At 41.2% G+C, this 21,050-nt stretch overlaps 1 protein-coding gene across 22 annotated transcripts in view; it reads left to right on the top strand.

Annotated features, from left to right (window-relative positions):
- The window catches only part of C2cd5 (C2 calcium dependent domain containing 5), a 92,242-nt gene extending 80,430 nt beyond the window's left edge, over positions 1 to 11,812 (top strand). For 11 of the 22 annotated variants that reach the window (XM_029564968.1, XM_029564969.1, XM_008836237.3 and 8 more), the window contains 5 exons: positions 1,398 to 1,448; positions 2,343 to 2,444; positions 3,665 to 3,855; positions 5,952 to 6,098; positions 11,008 to 11,812. In XM_029564968.1, the coding sequence (XP_029420828.1) occupies positions 1,398 to 1,448; positions 2,343 to 2,444; positions 3,665 to 3,855; positions 5,952 to 6,098; positions 11,008 to 11,139 (623 nt within the window). In that variant the 3' untranslated portion in view covers positions 11,140 to 11,812. The remainder of the gene's footprint in view (positions 1 to 1,397; positions 1,449 to 2,342; positions 2,445 to 3,664; positions 3,856 to 5,951; positions 6,099 to 11,007) is intronic. The other 11 variants (XM_029564970.1, XM_029564972.1, XM_029564971.1 and 8 more) reach the window with 3 other exon arrangements.
- The last annotated feature ends 9,238 nt before the right edge of the window (positions 11,813 to 21,050 follow it).

Consider the following 21,050-nt stretch of genomic DNA (forward strand, 5'->3'; position numbering starts at 1 on the left):
TATTTTGGTGTTAATTTAACATTTTTAGTCTATATGAGATTTTACTTAAAAATTAATGATACCAAGTAAATTAATTTTAAGAAGCACAAATTTATGTTGACTGTATATACATATTTAGTTATAGAGTCTTTGTTGAGAATGTGGTTTATCATTTTCAAACTAAAATACCTTTAAAGTAGACTAACAAAATGAATACATCTTAAAACACCATGAAAGTAAACTAAACAAAAATGGTATTCAACAAATAGGATTTTACCCAACCAGGTAGGGATGACAGGGTTGCTTCTGTTTAAAAAAACATCCTGTACAAATTCTGGTTTGGAAAAATTAAACTCATTTAATTTGAAAATACTACCAGTCAATCAGTATATTAAATAGAAATGGAAAAAAAGTATATATATATATTTTTTAAAAACTGGATGGACCCAATTCTCAGTGTTTCTGATGAGCTATTTCTAAATTGGCGACACCTTTTTTTCCCTGTTTTTTTCTGTTTGTTTCATTGAAATAAAAATTCAAGTAGGCTAGAGCAGATAGAGCATGAACAATGACAGTGATGGAAGTTTCTTAAAAAAATTCTGAGTGTGTGTGTGTGTCTATGTGTGAGTATATGTACCTGAATGTAGGTACTTGTGGAGACCAGAGGCATCAGATCCCCCTGGAGCTTGAATTACAGGTGGTTGTGAGCTGCTTAATGTGGGTGCTGGGAACTGAACCCTGGTCCTCTGGAACAGTAGCCAGCACATCAACTTGTAGATGAGTTTTTATGGTGCTTCTTCAACTTGCAGAGTGTCTTTAATGTGCAAATTACAAATACCTAAAGTAGCCAGAGGAAGCCTGGATGCTGCCCTCTTCAGCAGGCATCTAGATAGGGCATGATCTGTGTTTGGATTCCTCATTATTTCTCTGATGATCAGTCTGTTGACAAAGTCAAATGAAGGGCTTAGTGGTGAAGAGGGTCTGGCCAAAGCACTATTGATGTGTGGAGTGTGGATCATCACCTTCTATATGTGTGACTTCTACATTGCACTAGCTGTCACAGCCCTGAACATTGCCCCTCCCTTGTTCATTTCTGACCACCCTCCCTAGCACCCTGAGCTCCCGTCTGTCCTGTCTTTTTGCATCCTCCCATTGCCCTACTAACATGTTGCCATCTGAATTTTATTATGAAACTCATTTTCTGTTGTCATAAGCAAGCAGTCTTCCTTGGCGTGGTATTTGTTAATGGGGCTAAAACTTCATTTTAAATCTTAATACTTCTATTTGGTTTGTTTTATAATGAAGACATAAAGATTTACCCCCTTTCCTCTGGCTTATAGAAGAATTAACAAACAGCAAAGAAGAGATTTGCCTTGTACTTGGCATCCAAGCTAATGTTGTTCATATTGTCTTATTAGAACACCTGGAGAGTGCAAGTTCTAACTCAGGTATACCAGCTGCACAGAGAGGTGAGTCTGTTTAACTAAGCACATAGTCACCCAGGGTGCGAGATTCTGGTTTGGTAGTGCATAAAATTACAGGTGTAGGAGGACACCGGACAATGGAGTAGACACCAAATGTGACTGTGTTACAGTTCAGATATTTCCAAAGATTCATTAAGTATTTAAATTTTTTAGCATTTTAATAGTCTTCCCAGCTTCTAAAGTTTTAGCTCTTTAACTTTTTTAACGTGTAAGTGTAAAAGTTAACGAGTTATAAAAGATACTTAACAGGCACCACCCTCTTCCCATCCCATGTTGTCAGAGGCTTTGTTCCAAAAATCAAGCATGGAAACGGAATATTGACAAAAATGAGCCTTTGGTGGTTACACCGGTTTGGTAGTTGGATTACTAATGGAAAGAAGATACTTTAGTAAGAGCTACGTCAGCTTGTGAGATGGTGGTGCTTGCTGTTTCATTTTCTTTTGTTTTTCCTCTCAAGCATATTTCAACACTTGGGTCTTATTTTTATTTTGGGCTGAAAATAGGGAAGTGGATTACTCAATGTTTGGATTGTAAATTAAAATTCTCCAATAAAAGAACTAAAATATTATAAATGAAAAGTACAGGAAATCACTAAACATAGTCTTTGGTCCTCTTGTTGATGCATGTGCTGGACCCTACTTTGGTCTCCCTAAGTAAGAGACCACACACCCTTGTGCTCAGCCAGCTAATCAGGAGCAGGCTTTGGACGAATCAGTATCTAAAGCCCAACTCTTCACCACCTCTCTGATCTAATTTGACAGGGACCATTCTTTTTCTAAGTCACAGTTAGGTTACATCATCATGAGTATTATGACGAGTAAGATACGTCATCTATATTTTTTCTTTGTGTTTTCTTTTGTTTTCTGTCTGTGTTTTCAGCAACGTCAGTTGATTACAGTTCCTTTGCAGACAGATGCAGCAGCTGGATAGAGCTCATTAAACTGAAAGCTCAGACCATAAGGCGCGGATCAATTAAGACAAGTAGGCGCACGTTTCTACCACGTTCTGATGATCTCAGAAGCATATCCCTCGTTTTCCAGTGGTGAAGGCTAGACCCTACTGCCTAATGATAGCATTGCCAGTCAATCATGTATTCGAGTGTGAAAGCTGCAGATGCTCATGGTCATTTATGAAGGTTATTAGTGGGCCTTTAGAGTGTTACTCATAGTTGTTGAACTGATTTCATAGCTCTATATAAGTATTCCATCGTTCTAGATGGAAGGGAATGACCAGACTCTTCAGGACCCAGCGTTGTACTTCCTATGGCATCTGTCAGCTTCCTAAGTGTGAGACACAGAGTACTGAAACAATAAAGTGTGTCTGCAGAGAGAGTCCTTAATTTACCTATGTTAGACTTGAGATCAGTAATTTAGTGTTCTGGACAGCCTGTGTATTCTGATAGATTTTGAGGTAACTATATTTGTCTGAGTTTACAGTACATTAAAAGGGAAAGAACTACATTGTAAAGGAAAGAACACAGGACATAGGACCAGTCAGATCTGGGTTTGAGTCTTAGAAATGCTAAATTACTGGCTGGATGACTATGGGCTGTTTGATCTCTGAGCCTCCTCTCCTCATGTACATGGGGATGATGACTGATGTCGCTGGGCTGCTGTAAGGATTGGAAACACATGTGTATGTTTCTGGCTTATTGTCGTTATTTAGTAAGTGGTAGCTATTTTATTTGTTACTTTACAGAACATCTTTTAGACAGCCGAGATCATTTGTTAAGGTTTCAAAGTTACACATTTGTTTAATCAAAAAGTTTGGAAAAGAAATACTTTACAAGTAGCTAATGTAAGGGTTATCTGCAAGTTGACGGTGATGAAGTCGTCTGAAAAAGATGGAAAAATTATACTGGGAACTGTAACAACTTTCACACTCTCCTTGTGATAATCTGTTTCTCCAGCAGATAACCACTGCTGTACCGCTTGTTCTTTCCTCACCTTGTAACCGACGTGCGTAGCTACACCGCATCACCGCATCACGTTTCCTTTGCAGGAATGCCGTTTTCCTTCCCAAGAACCCCATTCCACCATCTCATGTTTCTCTGTCTTTAAATTGCATGTGGTGCATGATCATTTCTTTCATGACATGGCTTTGCCTCAGACAGCTGAATGTATCTCCACTTGCTTGGAAACCTTAGGGTGCTCGCTTACCAGTGCCTGCTCTTAATTTTATCTTGTCTTTCTCCGTTTTAGCGGTCACAGTCGAAAAAGCGAGTCCAGTGGGTGAAGGAAATTTCCGAAATCGGTCTGCTCTGCCGTGTGCAAATTCCACAGTTGGGGTTGTTAAGATGACACCGCTTTCTTTTGTTCCTGGAGCAAAAATAACTAAATACCTTGGGATAATTAACATGTTTTTTATTAGAGAAACAACTTCTCTTCGTGAGGTAATTTTTTAGAAGTTATTTCATTTTAAAAATGTTCTCAGAAGATGTAGTAATGAAACCAAGTTTTGAATTATTTTTTTCTTCCAAACAACAGACATTTATATTTTACTTACCTATTTGCATATTCATAACCTATCTGGATAGGGTTATTTTTTTCTTTTAACTAGACTTATCAAATTTCCTACCTGCAACTTACATTACAAGAGTTGTATTAGATTTAAGCCCAATTATTTGTAGAAGTTCTAGGTCCTTATTGTAAAGCAAATAACGTTCTTATTTTTGATCTAAGATTGAAAACTGACCTGACAGGACAACTCAAGCTTTTTCTCAGTATGTATATGCCCGAGATTTATGCATTTATTTTCTTTATTTATTGTTGGTGCATGTGCACTTGAAGGTCAGAGGACAACTTTTGGGAGTTGGTTCTCCTTCCTCTGTGTGGGTCTGGGGATTGAACCTGGGTTGTCAGGCTTCATGGCTAGCACCTTTACCCGCTGAGCCATCCTGCCGGTCCCTGCGATACATTTACATAGCAATTTTTAAGGAATCACATTTAGAAACCATAGCTTATATGATAGATACATGTCTGTGGAGACCATAAGGGAGGCTGCTTGTCTCCACTCCTCCTCCCAGTGCAGGACCTGCTGTTTCTTCCCATTCTTAACACATGCTTATCATTGAATTTGTTGTTTAGGGTTCATATGATGTGATTAAAGTTCATAGTCAGGGTCACTCTGTGATATCATTTGTAACACAGGAATTTAACCTCATAAAAGGAAATTGTACTGTATCTTATATCATGGAACAGGGCTGCTGAGCAGGTTATTATTACAAATGGGTAACATTTTAAATGATGGAGATGTGAAACCCAGGAATCTATATGTGTTACTCAGCAGTAGATTGTATTTTGGAAAACTGTGTTAATTGTCAAGATGAATCCACCGCGCTGTTCCTCCAGCCATGGGAAGCATGTCTGTATCTGGTTCTTACCTGTCTCTGCACCGTGCTCGCCTCTCCCAGCACTGCCTGGCACAGAGTAGACGCAGTATGTTTTTGTGTGAATGCACAGATAGCTTCTGACAGGGTAGTTAATTCAGTGGAGACTTCCTTCAAGATGACCAGCTTTAATCATATTCTATGTGCAAGTGGAGAATAAAGTATGCAAAAGTATTCTCCGAGCCTCTGACTAGAGAACTAAAGACCATTTAAGTTTGACAAATGCTTGACTTTAGAAGCTAGCATAGATTTGTCCCTTTTCTAGTGCTCCTGGTAGTGTGTGAATAGGTGATTCTGCACTGTTGATTTTATTCTGTTATGAGATGGTGTTGAATAGAAAGAAGCACTCCAAGCCACGTGCTTCATCCTGTGGCAAATGCATGTGGAGTGTTTACTTTGTATAACTATTGGAATTAGAGGTTAGCAGCTAATGTGAAAAACAGAACAGTAAGAAGCAGTTTGAACCGAGCATGGTAGTGAATGAGAGGCTGAGACAGTGAGTTTGCATTTGAGGTCAACCTTGTATAATAATAACTATAACAGGGGGCTGGAGAGGCAGTTCACTGTTTAAGAATGCATACTGCCCTTGCTAAGCACCCGTGTTAGATGGCTTACAACCACTTGTAACTCCAGCTCCTGGGGATCCAACATCCTCTTTGGCCTCTGTGGGCACTGCAATCATGTGCACATACACCCACACTCACATATACATGTAGTTAAAAATAAACTTTTTAAACAGTAGTAAGAGCTAGTCATGTAGATTGACAGTAGAGCACTTGCCAGGCATGCATAAGACCCTGGTATTGCTCCCCAGTACCAAAAGCCCATAAAAAGTAAAAGCTATATGATCTTCACTGGTCACAGGTGAAGTGCAGCTCACCTGAGCTTTAGTGACAGTAGCTTATAGTCCTTACCCAGAGACATCTGTTCACTAAAGGTTTGTTTGTTCATGAAAAAAAAAAAAATTCCTCCCTATGAGGAAAATTTTAAATATTGTCTTTTATATTAAGATAATTTAGAATCTGCACCATGTGTCTTTTGGCATTTTATGTACATTCCTACACACACATACGATATGATGGTCCTGTATGTCATTTCAGGAAGGAGGAGTCAGCGGTTTTCTCCACGCTTTTATTGCTGAAGTCTTTGCAATGGTGAGAGCTCACGTGGCCGCATTGGGAGGAAATGCAGTTGTTTCCTACATTATGAAGCAGTGTGTCTTCATGGAGAATCCAAACAAGAACCAGGTAGGGAGCACTAAACATGGGATTAGAGAGAGCCTGCCCACCTCCACTCCCCTCCAGAAGAACTGATCTAGATCACTTCTAGCTCTCACCATTGCACTCTGATTCTAGATGCTTAAAGTGCATTAATTTTAATGAGTTTATTAATAGCCATGGCCATGCATAGCTCAAATCCTGTTTTCACATCTCATATGACTAGTTATTACTCTTAACCATTTCTGGAGTTTCTGCTCCTGAGTTACTGTTCCCATGATTTTCTTGGTGAGCTTTTGGAATGTGGTCATGGCTAAGCTGAGGTGAGCTAAGGCATTCTTTATGCACTGGGCTGCTGTGAGTCGTACCTGCCTTTCTGGTGAGGAGCTTATGATGGGGACAGATTGCTCATTTATTTATTTATTTATTCATTCATTCATTCATTCATTCATTCACTCATTCATTCTGAGCTGTTTTAAGGCAACGTGTCCCATACTGCCCCACTTGATAGTTACCAGAACCCATATTTTTTATGACATGATAAGTGATGAAACTGTGTGCTCAGTATTAACAGGCCTGGGGGACTACCCTGACAGCAGAGGGGTCAGTATCTAGGCAACATAGCACTTAGGAAGCTGAAATGCAGGCTAACTATCGTTTGAGCATGCATGAAAATGCATGAATATGTATGTTTATATGTGTGTATGTATTGTGCTACCAGATTTATATGTAGATAATTATAATTAAAGAGACATCATTTAAGTTCTCACTACTCCTGTCTTTTCCTGGACAAACTCATCTTCTAGTCACAGTGAGATGCTGGGGGTTTGAAGCAGTCTCTCTGTAGCTGCTGCTGGCCTGAAATCCCTTATGCAGACCAGGCTGGCCTCAATCTCACAGATATCTGCCTGCCTCTAGAGACATGCCTACCACACCTGGCTTAAAACCATCTTTAAAAAATTTTCAAACTTTAATTGTATCTTTGAATTTTCATACAGTATGCTTTGATGGTTTTTAGATCCCTCCCCTATCCATACCTTCCCTACTGCCCCCACCAAATTTAATGTACTGTCTTATATGTAATGTGGCCTGTAGAGTCCGATTTGTGTTCCCAGATGTTCTTCAGTGTAGGTCCATTCACCGGAGCCTGGTTAACCTACCAAGAGTCCTATGCTTAAAGGGACTGACTCCCCTCCCAGCAGCCATTGGTCGCCAAAAGTTCCATACCTTGCGTTGAGGTTTCTTTGACTTCCTCATGTCTCTGCTGGGAATTTTTTTTCTGGTTTGAGCTCTCATGGGACTTGGGACGCTGTCACCATTGCTGTGAATTCATATGAGTAACTGAGCAGCTGCTGGAAAACTGTTTCCTTGTGGTCATCCGCCACCTGTGGCTCTCTACAGTGATCCTGAGCCTTGGGAGGCAGAGGTTTGACCGAGGTGTCCTGTTCGGGGACAAGCACTCTGCAGCCTCTTGCTCTCTAAATTGGTCAGTTGTGGATTTCTTTGTTAATCACCATCTGCTGCATAAGGAAATGTCTCTGGTGAGAGCTGAGAGATGCATTAATCTATGGGTATAATAAGTCATTAGGAATCAGTTTAATACAATAACTATTTAGTAGAAAACTAGTATTAGGCTCTCCCCTATGGCCTGTGACCTTTCTAGCCTTAGATCCTAAGTTTGATGTCAGTGTCAGATATGGACTCCATCTTGTGAAGGAGACCTTAAATCCAATTAGAAATAGGACTCTCATATTATTCATGCCACTGTTGCACTGGTGGGTATATCTTGCTAGGCCAGTTGTTAGTATAGGTCCCAGAATTCACAGCTGTATAGGGTTGATGATTATTTTTCTCTTCCGGTAGCATACATAGCACCTTCCAGCACTATGAACACTAGCCAGTAGAGATGAGACTCTAAAGTCAGCACCAGCTTGATTTCTCCTTGTTTGTTTTACAGTTCATGTATGTAGTGTCTTTAGCAATAGGGTCTTACCATCAATTTCTGGTGCTAATCAAGACAAGGGGCAATGCCTAGTATTATTTGAGGGTCCATGGGGCCCCTGGTCAACAAGTTCTTGAGAGGGAATCCATTCTTGGCATTGAGGGATTTTTGTTAACATATGATGTCTAGAAGGGGCAGTGTCCCCTTTTACAGGGTGATTCCTTTTAATCTCTTTATGATGTGTATGTATTTAAGTTCTAGAAGGGTAGGTTTCATGTGACTTTCCTAAAGGCCTTCAGTGTCACTTCTCCCTCCGCATACTCCCTCCTCAGCCCTGCCCTCCCATTCTCCATTTAAAAAACAACTTAGTGTCTTAAATTACTGACATGTTACAGCCAGGCATGGTGGTGCACGCCTTTCATCCCAGCACTGGGGAGGCAGAGGCAGGTGGATCTCAGTGGCATCGAGGCCATCCTGCTCTACATAGGGAATTCTGGGCTCGCTGGCGCTATAGGGAGACCTTGCCTCCAAAAAATTAAACACTAAAACTAAAAAATAAAATAAAAATTAAAAGATTTTAATTTTATTTTGAAACCACTAGCTTTAGTTTTTTTCAGAAGGTGCACCGTTAATAACACTTCTCAGCCTTTCCTGGTACTTTACACATTTCTGTTGGAGTATATTCCACTTCATTGATAAGTGTTGAAAAACAGTCACGCTGTCAGATGGGAAGACAGCTTCCTGATAAAGGTTGGTGCTGCGGAAGGCAGGCTGCAGTAGTGAGGGAAGCCTGCCAGGCATCTTGACTGAGAGGTAGATTCATGGTCATCTATTGGTGATCTGGTGCCAAGGAGACTTTGTGCCATGAACAACGGGGGCAGAAAGAGCAGAGGGAAGGTCGGTAGGAAAGCAGGCTGAGGCCGAGAACCTCTGCAGGTCACTGGAGAGGAGGTGGAAGCAGAAATGTGGGGCGTCCTCACTGCACTCATCTGGACAGTTTTGATACCATCAGGTCACAGCCAGCCTCCTGCAGACCCTGGAGTTAAGTTTAACTGGGTACTTTGCGATACTTCAATAGTATTTTTCTGTCTTGTTAAAAATATCTTTTCTTGAATTATTTTGTATTTCAGATTAGATTCATAGTTTTAGTTTTTCCTGGTGTTAGAGTTATATAATTTGTTCACTCTTTGACAAGTGCCTCAAAATCAGCTTATCCACAGTAGAACCTCTCTGTACCTTGGTCCCCTCATCTGGAAGATTAGGATTAAAACTGGGGAAGTCATGAGCTAATGTAGGCTGAATGTCTGATGGATTTTGCTTGAACACAATAGAAGTCAGCATGAGCTTGCCTGTGTTAAAAGGTCTCACATGACAGCACAGACTACGCTGGCTAGCCTTGGTTGTCAACTTGACACACCTGGGAAGAGGGGGCCTCAATTGGAGAATTGCCTCTATGAGATTGGCCATTGACTTGCCTGTGGGGGCGTTTTCTTGATTGTTGAGTGAAGTGGGAGGGCCCAGCCCTCTGTGGACAGTGCCACCCCTGGGCAGATGATCCTGGGTTGTATAAGAAAGCAGGCTGAGCACAGGCCAGAGGAGCAGCCAGTAAGCAGCGTTCCTCCACGTCCGTGCTTCAGTTCCTGCCTCCAGGTTCCTGCCTGGGCTTCCTTGATGGACTGTGCTATAAGCCAAACAGACCCTCCTCCCCATCCTGCTTTTGGTTGTGGTGTTATCACAGCAGTAGAAAGTGACGAGGACAATAGGTATTGTCTCATTTTACAGTGATGTTTTAATGTATTTTCAAGTGAGCCATCCATGATCTAAATTCACAAAAGATACTAAAAATAGAATATTTTTTCCTGCCCTGTATCCCAGCCAATCAGTTTCTTTACTACATGCAACCAAAGATGTTAGTGCCTTTTTTAAAATGTCACTTCTATTCCAGAGGATGTAACACACAGAGACATTTTAGAATCACATAAGCAAATATATATTTTTACTTTTTTGCATAAATGGTAGCATTACTGTACAAACGTCTGTGGCTGGGGGTTTTGTCGGTTGGTTGGCTGGTTTTTGACTTAATCTTTCTTGGTTGCACCACTTCAAGGATCACCTTCATTGTTCTTTCAACCACATAGTTCTCATACTGTTGATTGTGCAGAATGTCTTTAACCAGTTCTCTGCTGATGAGCAGTTAGATGGTTTCTAATGAATGCTATGGTTACATACACAGTGCTCTAAGAACAGCATCAGACACCCATGGTTAGCACAAGTGTGAGTGCGCCCTCAGGAAAACTCCCTAGACTCGGTCAGCTCGTTAGGTCAGAGCAGTTTTGTGGTTTTCATAGCAAGGTGACAAAATTTCCCTCCATTGAAATTACTTTGCACATTATTTTCATTAATTTATCACACTGATGAGATTTATCCATGTCAGTAGTTTTATGTAATTTATTTTCATTTCTGTTTGGTATTTCAGGCATAAATACTCTGTATTTTCATTTCCTTGATGGTATTTAGATTAACTCTAGTATTTTCCTATTACAAACTTGCTGAAATAAATAACTCACACACGGTTTTTTTTTTATATACATACCCAAGCTTTTTCTCTAGGGAAAAATAGATGTGTATTAAAAATATGTGTGTTTCTGTATATGAGAAACAAGACTGGAACTGATGGATTGCATGAGTACATTTTCTGCTTTGTGAGATACTGCTGAATGACTCCTCAGAGTTCCATGGCACTGTTACTCCGTGTCCGCCAACACTGAGTAATAGCCAGATGTCACTTCCCCCCGTGTATGTGACATGGTATCTCATTGTCAATGGAAATATCTCTGATTAATCAGAGGCTTCGTTATTTTGTCATACGTTCCTGGGCTTGCCCTTTTTTGTGTCTATCAACCTCTGCTGTCTTTGGCTATCTTACCTGAGCCCGTTGGGTGCCAGGTGTACCAGCGCATTGTTGCGTGCACCTGAACTTGTTTGCTGCTCTTACAGGCGCAGTGTCTCATAAATGTAAGTGGTGATGCAGTGGTTTTTGTCCGTGAATCTGACTTAGAAGTGGTTTCAACTCAGCAACCTGCTGTCAGCTGCCAGCCGTTATGTAGTGGAGCCGAAGTCACAACCTGAGGACAGCTAGGAAGAAAGAGCTCAGCCCACCCAGCGTCATCTCCCCATTGCTTGTCATCGTCATCATGGACAAAAGAAAAACTCAATTTGGGATAACCAAGAAGGGACGATATGAGCAGATTTGGTTCATGTAGATGGTCCTGGAGGCCTGAGAATTCTAATCTTGATTTTTCATTTGCCTTGTCTAGACAGGCCCCGTGGAATCTAGCACCTTCAGTTGTGGGAGTTGTTTGTAATTTATGTTGATTTTAATAAAATCGTAAGTTAAAAATGAATTGGAGGAATATTCAGGAACTAGAATAGGTAACTCTTGTAATTTAGAAAAACTAAACAAGAAGTCCAGATCGCTAATGAGTAAGTAGTTGATTTGAAAAATATGTTTGGAAAATGGAGGAAACTACTTTGTGTTTTCAGAAAACTACTGTGTGAACTTCAGCTCGTTTAGGGAGCTGAAAGGAGAAGGCACTGCAGCCATCTTTGTAAAGGAAGCAAAAATTCTACAACTTGTATCTGTAATCCAGCCCAACTTTGTAAAAGAACTTTCGTTGAAAGTTTAATATCGAAGAGGGAGGGGAAGCATTGTATCATTTCATAACTGGCTATGTTTGAGTTCCTATTTAATTTATTTTGAAGAGGCTTGGCTTCCATGGGAAGAAGCCATCCTTGAAATCTGTTAAAGTAGCAAAAACACACTTGACCTAGGAGGAACTGAAACTTACTTTCCAATATTACATTGCACTCCTACCAATTGTAGTAGCACCTTAGGGGTTTTTGATGGCAAGGTAAACTGCATGGCACAGAACTTGGAAACGAAGCTTAAAGTGTGTGTGCTGCAGAATGCCGAGGGGACAGGACTGTTTGTCATGCCGATGCCCATTGTGAGACTGCGACACTATGTTCTTCCTTCCCTGATAAAATCTCCTTGTAAATCTTATGATTTTATTCTCTCAGAATAACTAATTGCCCTAAAGAGTGAAAACTCTTTTTCTTGTTACCACAGGTGTCAATATTTTTCTGTATTTTGTTTATAATTTTATTTTTTAAATAAAAAGTTTATAAACTGGAAATTCTAAACCCTTTGCCTCTTTCATCGTGCTTCACTTTTCTGAATCATCACCGTCTTTCCTCGGCACTCACTGGTTCCTGTAGTCAGCATGTGTTTAGCACCTATTTGGAAGATCTTGATCTGAATTTTGGAAGGGGTGTGTGGGGTTCCCGCACTCTCTGTCTTTGAGTATTTCAGCATTCAAAGACTCTCTTCTGAATGCCTGCTAGATTACGGGGCATAGTTGTAGGTAGTGAACAAAACATCTAAGTTCTGCCAGCATGATACTTCCAGTTCAGTCCCTATGTACTGAAGCGGTTTAAAATGGGGGTTGGAGCGACGGCTCAGCAGTTACGAAGAGCACTTGCTCTTTGTGAGGACCTGGGTTCAGTTCCCAGCACCCACGCGGCAGCTAACAACTAACAGTAACTCCAGTTCAAGGGAATCCCCACACCGCCTTCTGACCTCTGTGGGCACCAAGCACACATGGTACACATATGTACATACATACAGGCAAACACACAAACACACACAAAATACATCTCTAAAAAGAAGGTAAAATGTGTTATTTAGTGGAGCTGGAGAGATGGCTCAGCGATTAAGAACACTGGCTGTTCTTGCAGAAGACCCAGGTTCGAATCCCAGCACCCACATGGCAGCTGTTCGTAACTCCAGTTCCAGGGGATCCGACGGCCTCTTCTGTCCTCCATGGGCATTGCATGATACAGGTGCACTTCCCTATGCATACATGTAAAAATAATAAAATATTTTAAAAAAATGTGTTATTTAGTATATTTTAAATATGTTAGTATTTATTGAATACTTAACCCTCTGCCAGGCAATCTAACAAACACAGTTTTGGCTTAATCTTTTAAGTTATTAGTATCAGCTTTATTGAAATAGAATTCTCATACTATAAAATGTGCCCTCTTTATGCAATTCAGAGCTAATTAATATATTCATAGAGTTGTGCGACCATCAGCACTATATAATTTCAGAACATTTTCATTTCCCAAACAGCATTGTACCCAGTCGTAGTCAATTCCCATTTTTCAACCCCTAACCTCTTACCAGGCTCTTGCTAACACTCTCTATTGCTGTGAGTTTTTATTTGGGGCATTGTGCATGAGTGAAATAGTAATAACTAGCCTCTGGTGAGTGGCTTTGAAGCATGTTTTAAGGCTCTCCCCATGCTGTAGCACGTACCAGAACATTTCTTTCATGTTTTGGTTGTTAGCCTTTGAGGGCTGTGTTATCCCTAGAACCCTAACCCTAACCCTAGAACATTTCTTAAGACTGAAAAACATTCCATTGTCTGTTAGGAATAATTTTTTTTGTGTGCTTTTGAGACAGGGTCTCCTGTAGCCCCAGCTGACCTGGAACTTGCTATGTAGACCCGGCTGGCCTTGAACTCACAGAGATCCACCAGCCTCTGCCTCTTGAGTGTTGGGATTAAAGGTGTGCACCATTATGCCCAGCTGTTAGGAGTAACTGTATCACAAACATAAACATTCATGACAATGTGAACAAGTTTTTTGTGTGACTTTGTTTCTAAGTTTTCTGGGTATACACAGGGAAGCAGAATTGCCTTACGTGGACCTTGTATTTTGCTCTTTGAGGACTGCCAGCTTTTCCCAATTGGCTAACCCTTTTATATTCCCACTAACAACATAGGAGGGTTTCTTTTTTTTTTTTTTTTGAGACAGGGTCTCCCTGCAGCCCCAGCTGGCCTAGAATTTGCTATATAGACCAGGCTGACCTCAGTCTCACAGAGGTCCACTTGCCTCTGCCTCTGCCTCCCAAGTGTTGGGATTAAAGCTGTGTGACACCATGACGGGCATAGTTTCTTATTATTGCCAGCACTTGTTGTCCTTAACCTCTAGTGGATTCTGGTGGCATTTTGGTAACAGAGTGAGCCCAAGGTGAAGGGAGTGTCCTGAGAGCTTCATAAAATACTTTCGGCAAGCATATTCTCTCATCAGCCACAGGACCCAACTAATCACAGACCTTTGTCAATCAAGGGCAAGGCTTCTCAAAATGGGAGTCCCTAGACCAACAGCAGTTGCCTCACTGGAACCTCATTACAACCGCAGGTTCTTACTACGTCAGAGACTTGGGTGGGCCCCAGCTCTCTGACTGCAGGTGAGTCTGCCACAAGTTCAGGAGAAGGCAGAGTCCTCTGTGGAGCATCTCTGCCTCTGAGCATCAGATGTAAACACATTGTTCATGATCACAAACACCCTATGTCTCATCCTCTGTTGGATTGCATTTCTGTTGCTTCAATAGAATACTCTGACAAAAAGCAACTAGAGGAGAAAGGGGTTCATTCTGGCTTACACTTCCAGAGGAGATGCAGTTCATCACGGTGGGGAAGGTACAGTAGCAGTAACGTGAAGCTGGCCTTGGAGTCAGGAAGCACAGTGATCACATTTCACCCATACACAGGAAACAGAGAGGGAACAGGAAGTGGGGCCAGTCCATAAACCCTCAGAGCCCTCCTCCAATGACATACTTCCATCAAGGCTCCCAGAAGGTTCCATAGCCTCTCCAAATGGTGCCACCGTCTGGGGACCAAGTGTTCAAACACATGAGCCTATGGAAGACATTTCTCATTCAAACCGCAGCCTCTGCAAATGAGGATGACACAGTGCGACATGAATCTTTTTTTAAGATGGAGGCCAAGCTGGCTTAGAATTCATGATGCTTCTACTTCAGCCTCCTAAGTGCTGGGATTACAGGTATGTACCACCATACCCAGCACCAAAAAAGAACTTAGTGATTTAATCATGGTATTTATGGGGTAGGGCTTGATCTACTTTCTAGTATCAAGGGACACGATGTAAAATGTTCACAATAAATTTTGGACACAGAAAACACAGCTTAGGAATTTCAAGGCCAGTAACATATTTGCCTTCAAATGTTTTCAGTATTCCTTTCCATAAATTTCAAGCATGCTGCTGTAATTATTAAACTCATTCATTAGAATACGGATGCCACCATAGCATCATAGAGCAGTGACAACCTCGTCACTGACGTGAAAAGGAGACCCAATGTTAATAGTGCTTTTGCTTTCTCAGGATTGGAGATTGAAGACGGCCTTGCAGGCGCTACCTAGCTCTAAGCTACATCTCCAACTCCAAAAATTTTGAAACGGTTCCGGTACATTATCCTGGCTGGCCTTGAGCTATGTAGCCAGCCAGACCCCCAGCTTGTCATCCTCTTGCTTCAGCCTCCCAAGCAGCTGAGATTACAAGCATTTACCAGATGCCTAGTTTGCCTAGTTTTTATTTTTTTAGTTGAGTGTGCTTGTGTGCTGGGAATTGAACCTGAGTCCTCTGCAAGAGCAGCCAGTGCTCTTAACCACTGAGCCATCTCTCCTGCCCTCTCAGCTTTTTTAAAAATTAAAATAAAAAATTTATGTGTATGAATGTATTGCATGCATGTGTGTAAGTGCATCCGTGTCATGCAATGGTGACCCTCAGAGGTCAGAAGAAGGCCTTGGATCCCCTGGAACTGGAGTTACAGATGACTGTTAGCTGCCATATGGGTGCTGGGAACTGAACCTGGGTCCTCTGCAAGAGCAGCCAGTGCTCTTAACCAAACAGTTTCTTTATGCATTGAGCTTTATACTGGTAGTACTCCTCTATCTGAAGCTTACTTTGTTTGAAACTAGTATAGCCAGTTCAGCCTTGTAAAATTATCTAACTTGTGTGGTACTGGACATTTAACCTGGGGTCTTCTGCATGCTAGGTAAGTGCTCTACCACTGATTTACACCTCAGTCCCAAATGCTGTTTTCCATTTTAAATTGTGTTGGGATGGTTGATATATTTTCAACTTTCTCCTTTTAACCTTTATACTTAAACTTGAGTTTCTTTTAAAAAATTATCTATTTTTATTTTATGTGTATGAGTGTTTTGCCTGTATGCATGTAAGTGCACCTCATACATGCGATGCCCACGGAGGCCAGAAGAGGACGACAGATCCCCTGGAGAGTTACAGCAGATTGTTAGCTGGCATATTGCTGCTGGGAAGGGAACCCCGGCCCTCTTAACTGCTGAGCCATTTCTCCAGCTCCAGACTTAAGTTTCTTAAAAACTCCATGTACTTGGTTTGTTTTATTTGCCTGATCTTTTTTGTGAAGTCTTTGTGATCTTTTTTGTTTTGTCAGTGGGTGTTTAGACCATTTTCACGTAACTATTGATAGGGTTTTATATTAAAACCTATCACTTTGCCAGTTGTATGTTTCTCTCTCTCTCTCTCTCTCTCTCTCTCTCTCTCTCTCTCTCTGTGTGTGTGTGTGTGTGTGTGTGTGTGTATTTTATGTCTTCTTTTTGGTCACTTGCATTTAAAAATTTTTATTTTACCTCTACTAATGGTGTATAAGTTATGATTCCTCTTAAAGTTAAAAGTTTTAGAGAGTGCTCTAGGCTTTTCAGTGTATATTTTAATTTATTGTAAGTGTCTTCATATAACTTACAGTACTTCATACACAAAATAAATTAGAGTACTTATTTCTGAAAAATATCCCCTGAGTTATTTCAATCAACATTATTATTATTTTTCATCGTTCTTTGGGTATCATTACTATTTTTAATTCTAACTTCCCGAGTTGAACGCTTAGCTTATTTGTTGTCAATCTAGCCTAATCTTTGTAAGTGTACCCAAAGTTATAAAATATCCTGCAATTTCCTTTTTAAAATCCCACAAGTTTTATGTAGTATTTTTATTTCCTTTAACTCTGAATATTTTTAATTACCATTTTGACTTTTTCATTTATCTATGAATTACTTAGAAATATATTTCTGGTCTCCAAGGGTGTTTTTCTTGTTTTTTTTTTTTTCTGTTTTCTAATTAAGTTGCATAATAAAGTATTTTGATATAAATGACAAATTATTTGGAAATCATTGAATATTTCCTGATTGCTTATAACTTTCATGTGTGTTCAAAAAGAAACTGTTTAGTCAGGTTGTGAACCCTGTATGATGGGGGTGGGGCTTGCTGGCAAACATAGGCCCCTAGGGAAGGGTATATAGCCTGTGACCACTTGCTTGCTGTATGCAACTCTACCTCTCCATATCGCCATCCTTCAATCATTATGATCAAATATCTTTAAAATCCAGATTACTAGCTACAGCATTAAATCTTCTGTATGTGATGGTTGATACTGTCAACCTGACAGGCTCTGGAATCACAGAAGAAAAGGCCTCTGTGAGGTTCTGTGAGGGGTTATCCACATTAGGTTAAATGAGGTGGAGAAAGAGTTTGTTTTGGCTCAGTTTGCGAGTACAGTCCATGATGGTGGGAAGTCCCAACAGCACAAACTTGTGGCTGCTGGCCATGTTACACTCACAGCCAGGAATCAGAGTGATGGTGCTTAGTTCACCCCCTTTCGATGTAGCCAGGACCCCAAGCCCACGGCGTGGTCCCACCCACAGTTAGGGGCCACCTCAATTACCTTAATCTAAAACTCCTTCATTGACAAGTCCAGAGATTGTCTCCGTGGTGATTTCATAGCCTGTCAAATTGACAATTATGAATAATCACAAGGGGAAGGAGCCACCCTAAATGTGGGCGGCACCATCCCATGGGCAGGGGTTTTAGACTACAGAAAGGAGCAAGCTGAGCCCTAAGAGTCATCACTCTGTTCTTCCTGACTGGGTGCAACAGGACCGACCGTACCCTACTCCTGCAGCCCTGCCTTTGGGCTGTTTTCCTTAAAGCCTCCTTAAGTTTTCGCCAGTTTTCTTTTTCAGCAAATAGACAAGTAACTAACAATAACCTTAACTTAGGTTTTTGTCAACTCAACCTTTCCATTTCTGAGGGAGGCGGATAATAGTAATTATGGTTGGGTTATGAAATGTGTCCACTGGCTCATGTGTTTGAGCACTTTCTCCCCACTGGGTGGCGCTGTTTAGTCAGGTTGTGAACCCTGTATGATGGGTGTGGGGCTTGCTGGTGAACATAGGCCCCTAGGGAAGGGTATATAGCCTGTGACCACTTCTGGCCTAACCTCTCTGCTTCCTGTCTGCTGCATCAGTGGGATCAGCCAGCTGTGTCATGCTCCTGCTGTGGCAGACAGGAACCACCGTGATAGCTTTTCTGCCGTGATACTGTGAGCCGAATAGATCCCCCTCCTTAAGATGTTTCTGCCAAATGTTTTATCACGACAGCAAGAAAAGTGATGGACACAAGATAGTGGTCACAGCGGTGAGTGCAATGGAAAGGAGTCTTCTCCTACTGTCTTACGTTCAGTGTGGGGGGGGGTGGTGGTGGTGGTCCTGAAAATAAAACTGACAACAGTCATTAATCAGAGAGAAGGTTTATTACTGCATTCTGAGGCCTTCACAGAGAAGTGAAAACACCCAGGCCTCAGAGCTTGGATGCCTTTTAAGAAGAGATTCAAACACTGTGGAGATGAAGGAGACGAGGAACGATGGTCAGGCTAAGGGGATACATTTGTGGAAGAGAGGCCAGAAAATGTGGCGGGCACATTATTTGAGTTAATTAAATTAGTAATGAGTTTATTATTGTTGCATGTGTGTGTGTGCGCCTGTATGGGCTTGTGCATACAATGGGGAAGTCACAGGACAACCTGTGAGTCGGTTGGTTCTTTTTCTGTCAAGAACTCAGGTCCATAGTCTTCGTGGCAAGCACCCTTACTTGCTGAACCATCTTGCTTGTCCTGAAGTTTTGTTTTAGTAAGATTTCTTTGCAGACCCAAATTGGTGAAGACCTTCCATCTCCCTCATGGTGATAAAGTCCCTCAGGAGAGTGTTTCTAGAGCACATTTGAATTCATTTTTAGAAGTTACTTCTTACTGTCAGATAAGGACAGTAAAAGCTCAAAGAAGTCTTCTTTCTGCATCTGTTCATCTCATTTGCCTCCAACTTAAAATTCCCTTTATGATAAAGGGGCATGATATTCTGGTTCATGCCAGCAGCCCCATTTAAAGCCTCTGTGCAGGCATGTATCTCTCCTCCCATGCCGAGGTGGTATCTGTTTCTGCTCTCTGGAGTTTGAGCTGACTTTTGTTACATTGACCAAAAGAATCCACAGAAGTAATGATATGCCAGGTGTGGCCTGGGTCCCAGAGGTGTTGGTTGTGCCTGTTTTCTTTCTATAACTGTACAATGAGCAAGCCCCAGGCATTCTGTTAGAAGATGAGACTTTACAGAGCAGGAATACGTCCTCCACTGTGGTTATTTGATACCTGGGTTAGTTAGCGGATGAACAGATATACAAACAATTATAATGGACATTTTAAGCTTGTGAAAATTGGGTGATTTTTACAATCAAGTATCTAACTGATAAATACACATTAATAGTTTCTACTGTAATTATGTGATTGTTTATAATTCTGAAAGGTTTTACCTCATGTTGTAGCTTTGATTTTAGTTATTTTTCTGTTGCTGTGATAGAAACACCACAACCAAGAGAACTTATACAAGGAAGAGTTTATTTAGCTTATGGTCCCAAAGGGGCAAGAGTCCATCATGGTGGGGAGGCATGGCGGCAGAGGCGGCTGGAGGAGGAGCAGAAGCTAAGCTCTCACATCTTCAAGGAGGCACAGGAAGCAAAGTGTGACTGGAGATCTCCCAAGGCTTAACAACTCTCTACACCCACTCCCAGTGATGTGCTTCCTCCAGCAAGGCCACACCTAAGACCTCCCAAAACACCACCACCAACTGGGGACAAAATGTCCAAGTGCTTGGAGCCTATGGGGGACATTCTCAAACATATGCATATAACTCTGATTTTGGTATTATCTTCATTGTTTAATTCTTTTATCGATGTATATCTCTTCCTCATTAATGTGAATTATTGGCCGTTTATGGATTTTCTAAAAGTCATATATATATTGAGGGTTACAAACACCAGCACACACTTTGGGGTTAAAATTTCCCTGATGCACTCTTTCCTATTTTATTTAAATTCTCTGTTGTTTTTATTTTGGTTATGGCTTATTTTGGCTCTTATAAAATATAAAAAACACTGTATATGTATATGCACATACGTGCATATAGTCTATCACTTTACTTTCTTCTTTGTCTTCTGTATAAATTTTTCTCATGTATGTGTATGTATGCATTTATGTGTGTGCGGCTACCCATGGATGTGTGGGCCAGAAGAGGATGTCTGGTGTCTTGCTCTGTTACTCTCTATTTCTTTGAAACAAGGTCTCTCACTGAACTTGGAGCTAGACAGCTGGCCAGGAAACCCCATGAATCCTCCTGTCTCTGCCCTCTGCAGCGCTGGAGTTTCAGATGTGTGTTTGGCCAAGTCTGGCTTTTTACTTGTGTACTGGGAATTCGAACTCAGGTTCTCATCATTGTAAAGCAAGTTCTCTATGTCTCCAGCTCTATTTTCTGTATAATTGACTAAGTCTTTCCATTTTTTTCCCTTAACCAGATTGGAAATTGAGATTTCAAGAAACTGCTAGGTAATATTCTTTATTTCCCCCAGGTGTTCTGAAGTAGATGAAAGGTTAGCAAGAAAGTAAGGCAGGAGAAGGTTCACTTCCCTTTATCACTAATAAAGGCTTTAGAGGCTGTGATGCCCGAGTCAGGACGCCCATACACGTGCGCGTGCACATGTGCAGAAATGAACAGAAATCTTATCCCGCAGCGATGATACCACAACCGTCAGACAGGAACAAGCGCTGTCTGCTGGCTGAGCAGTCTTGTGACAGAGTTCTGATAGAATTTGCTCAGGGGAGGCTGTTGGAGGGTTTCATTCCCTTTTCCATCCTGTTTACTGCTGGGAAACTAACTCATGCCTTTTGTAATTTCAAAATTAAAAATTTATTTTAAAATTTTATGTGTATGACTGCTTTGCCTGCATGTGTGCAGTGCCTGAAGAGGTCA

Source organism: Nannospalax galili, unplaced genomic scaffold, assembly GCF_000622305.1.
Source record: "Nannospalax galili isolate Female #2095 unplaced genomic scaffold, S.galili_v1.0 scaffold917, whole genome shotgun sequence".
Taxonomy (NCBI): domain Eukaryota; kingdom Metazoa; phylum Chordata; class Mammalia; order Rodentia; family Spalacidae; genus Nannospalax; species Nannospalax galili.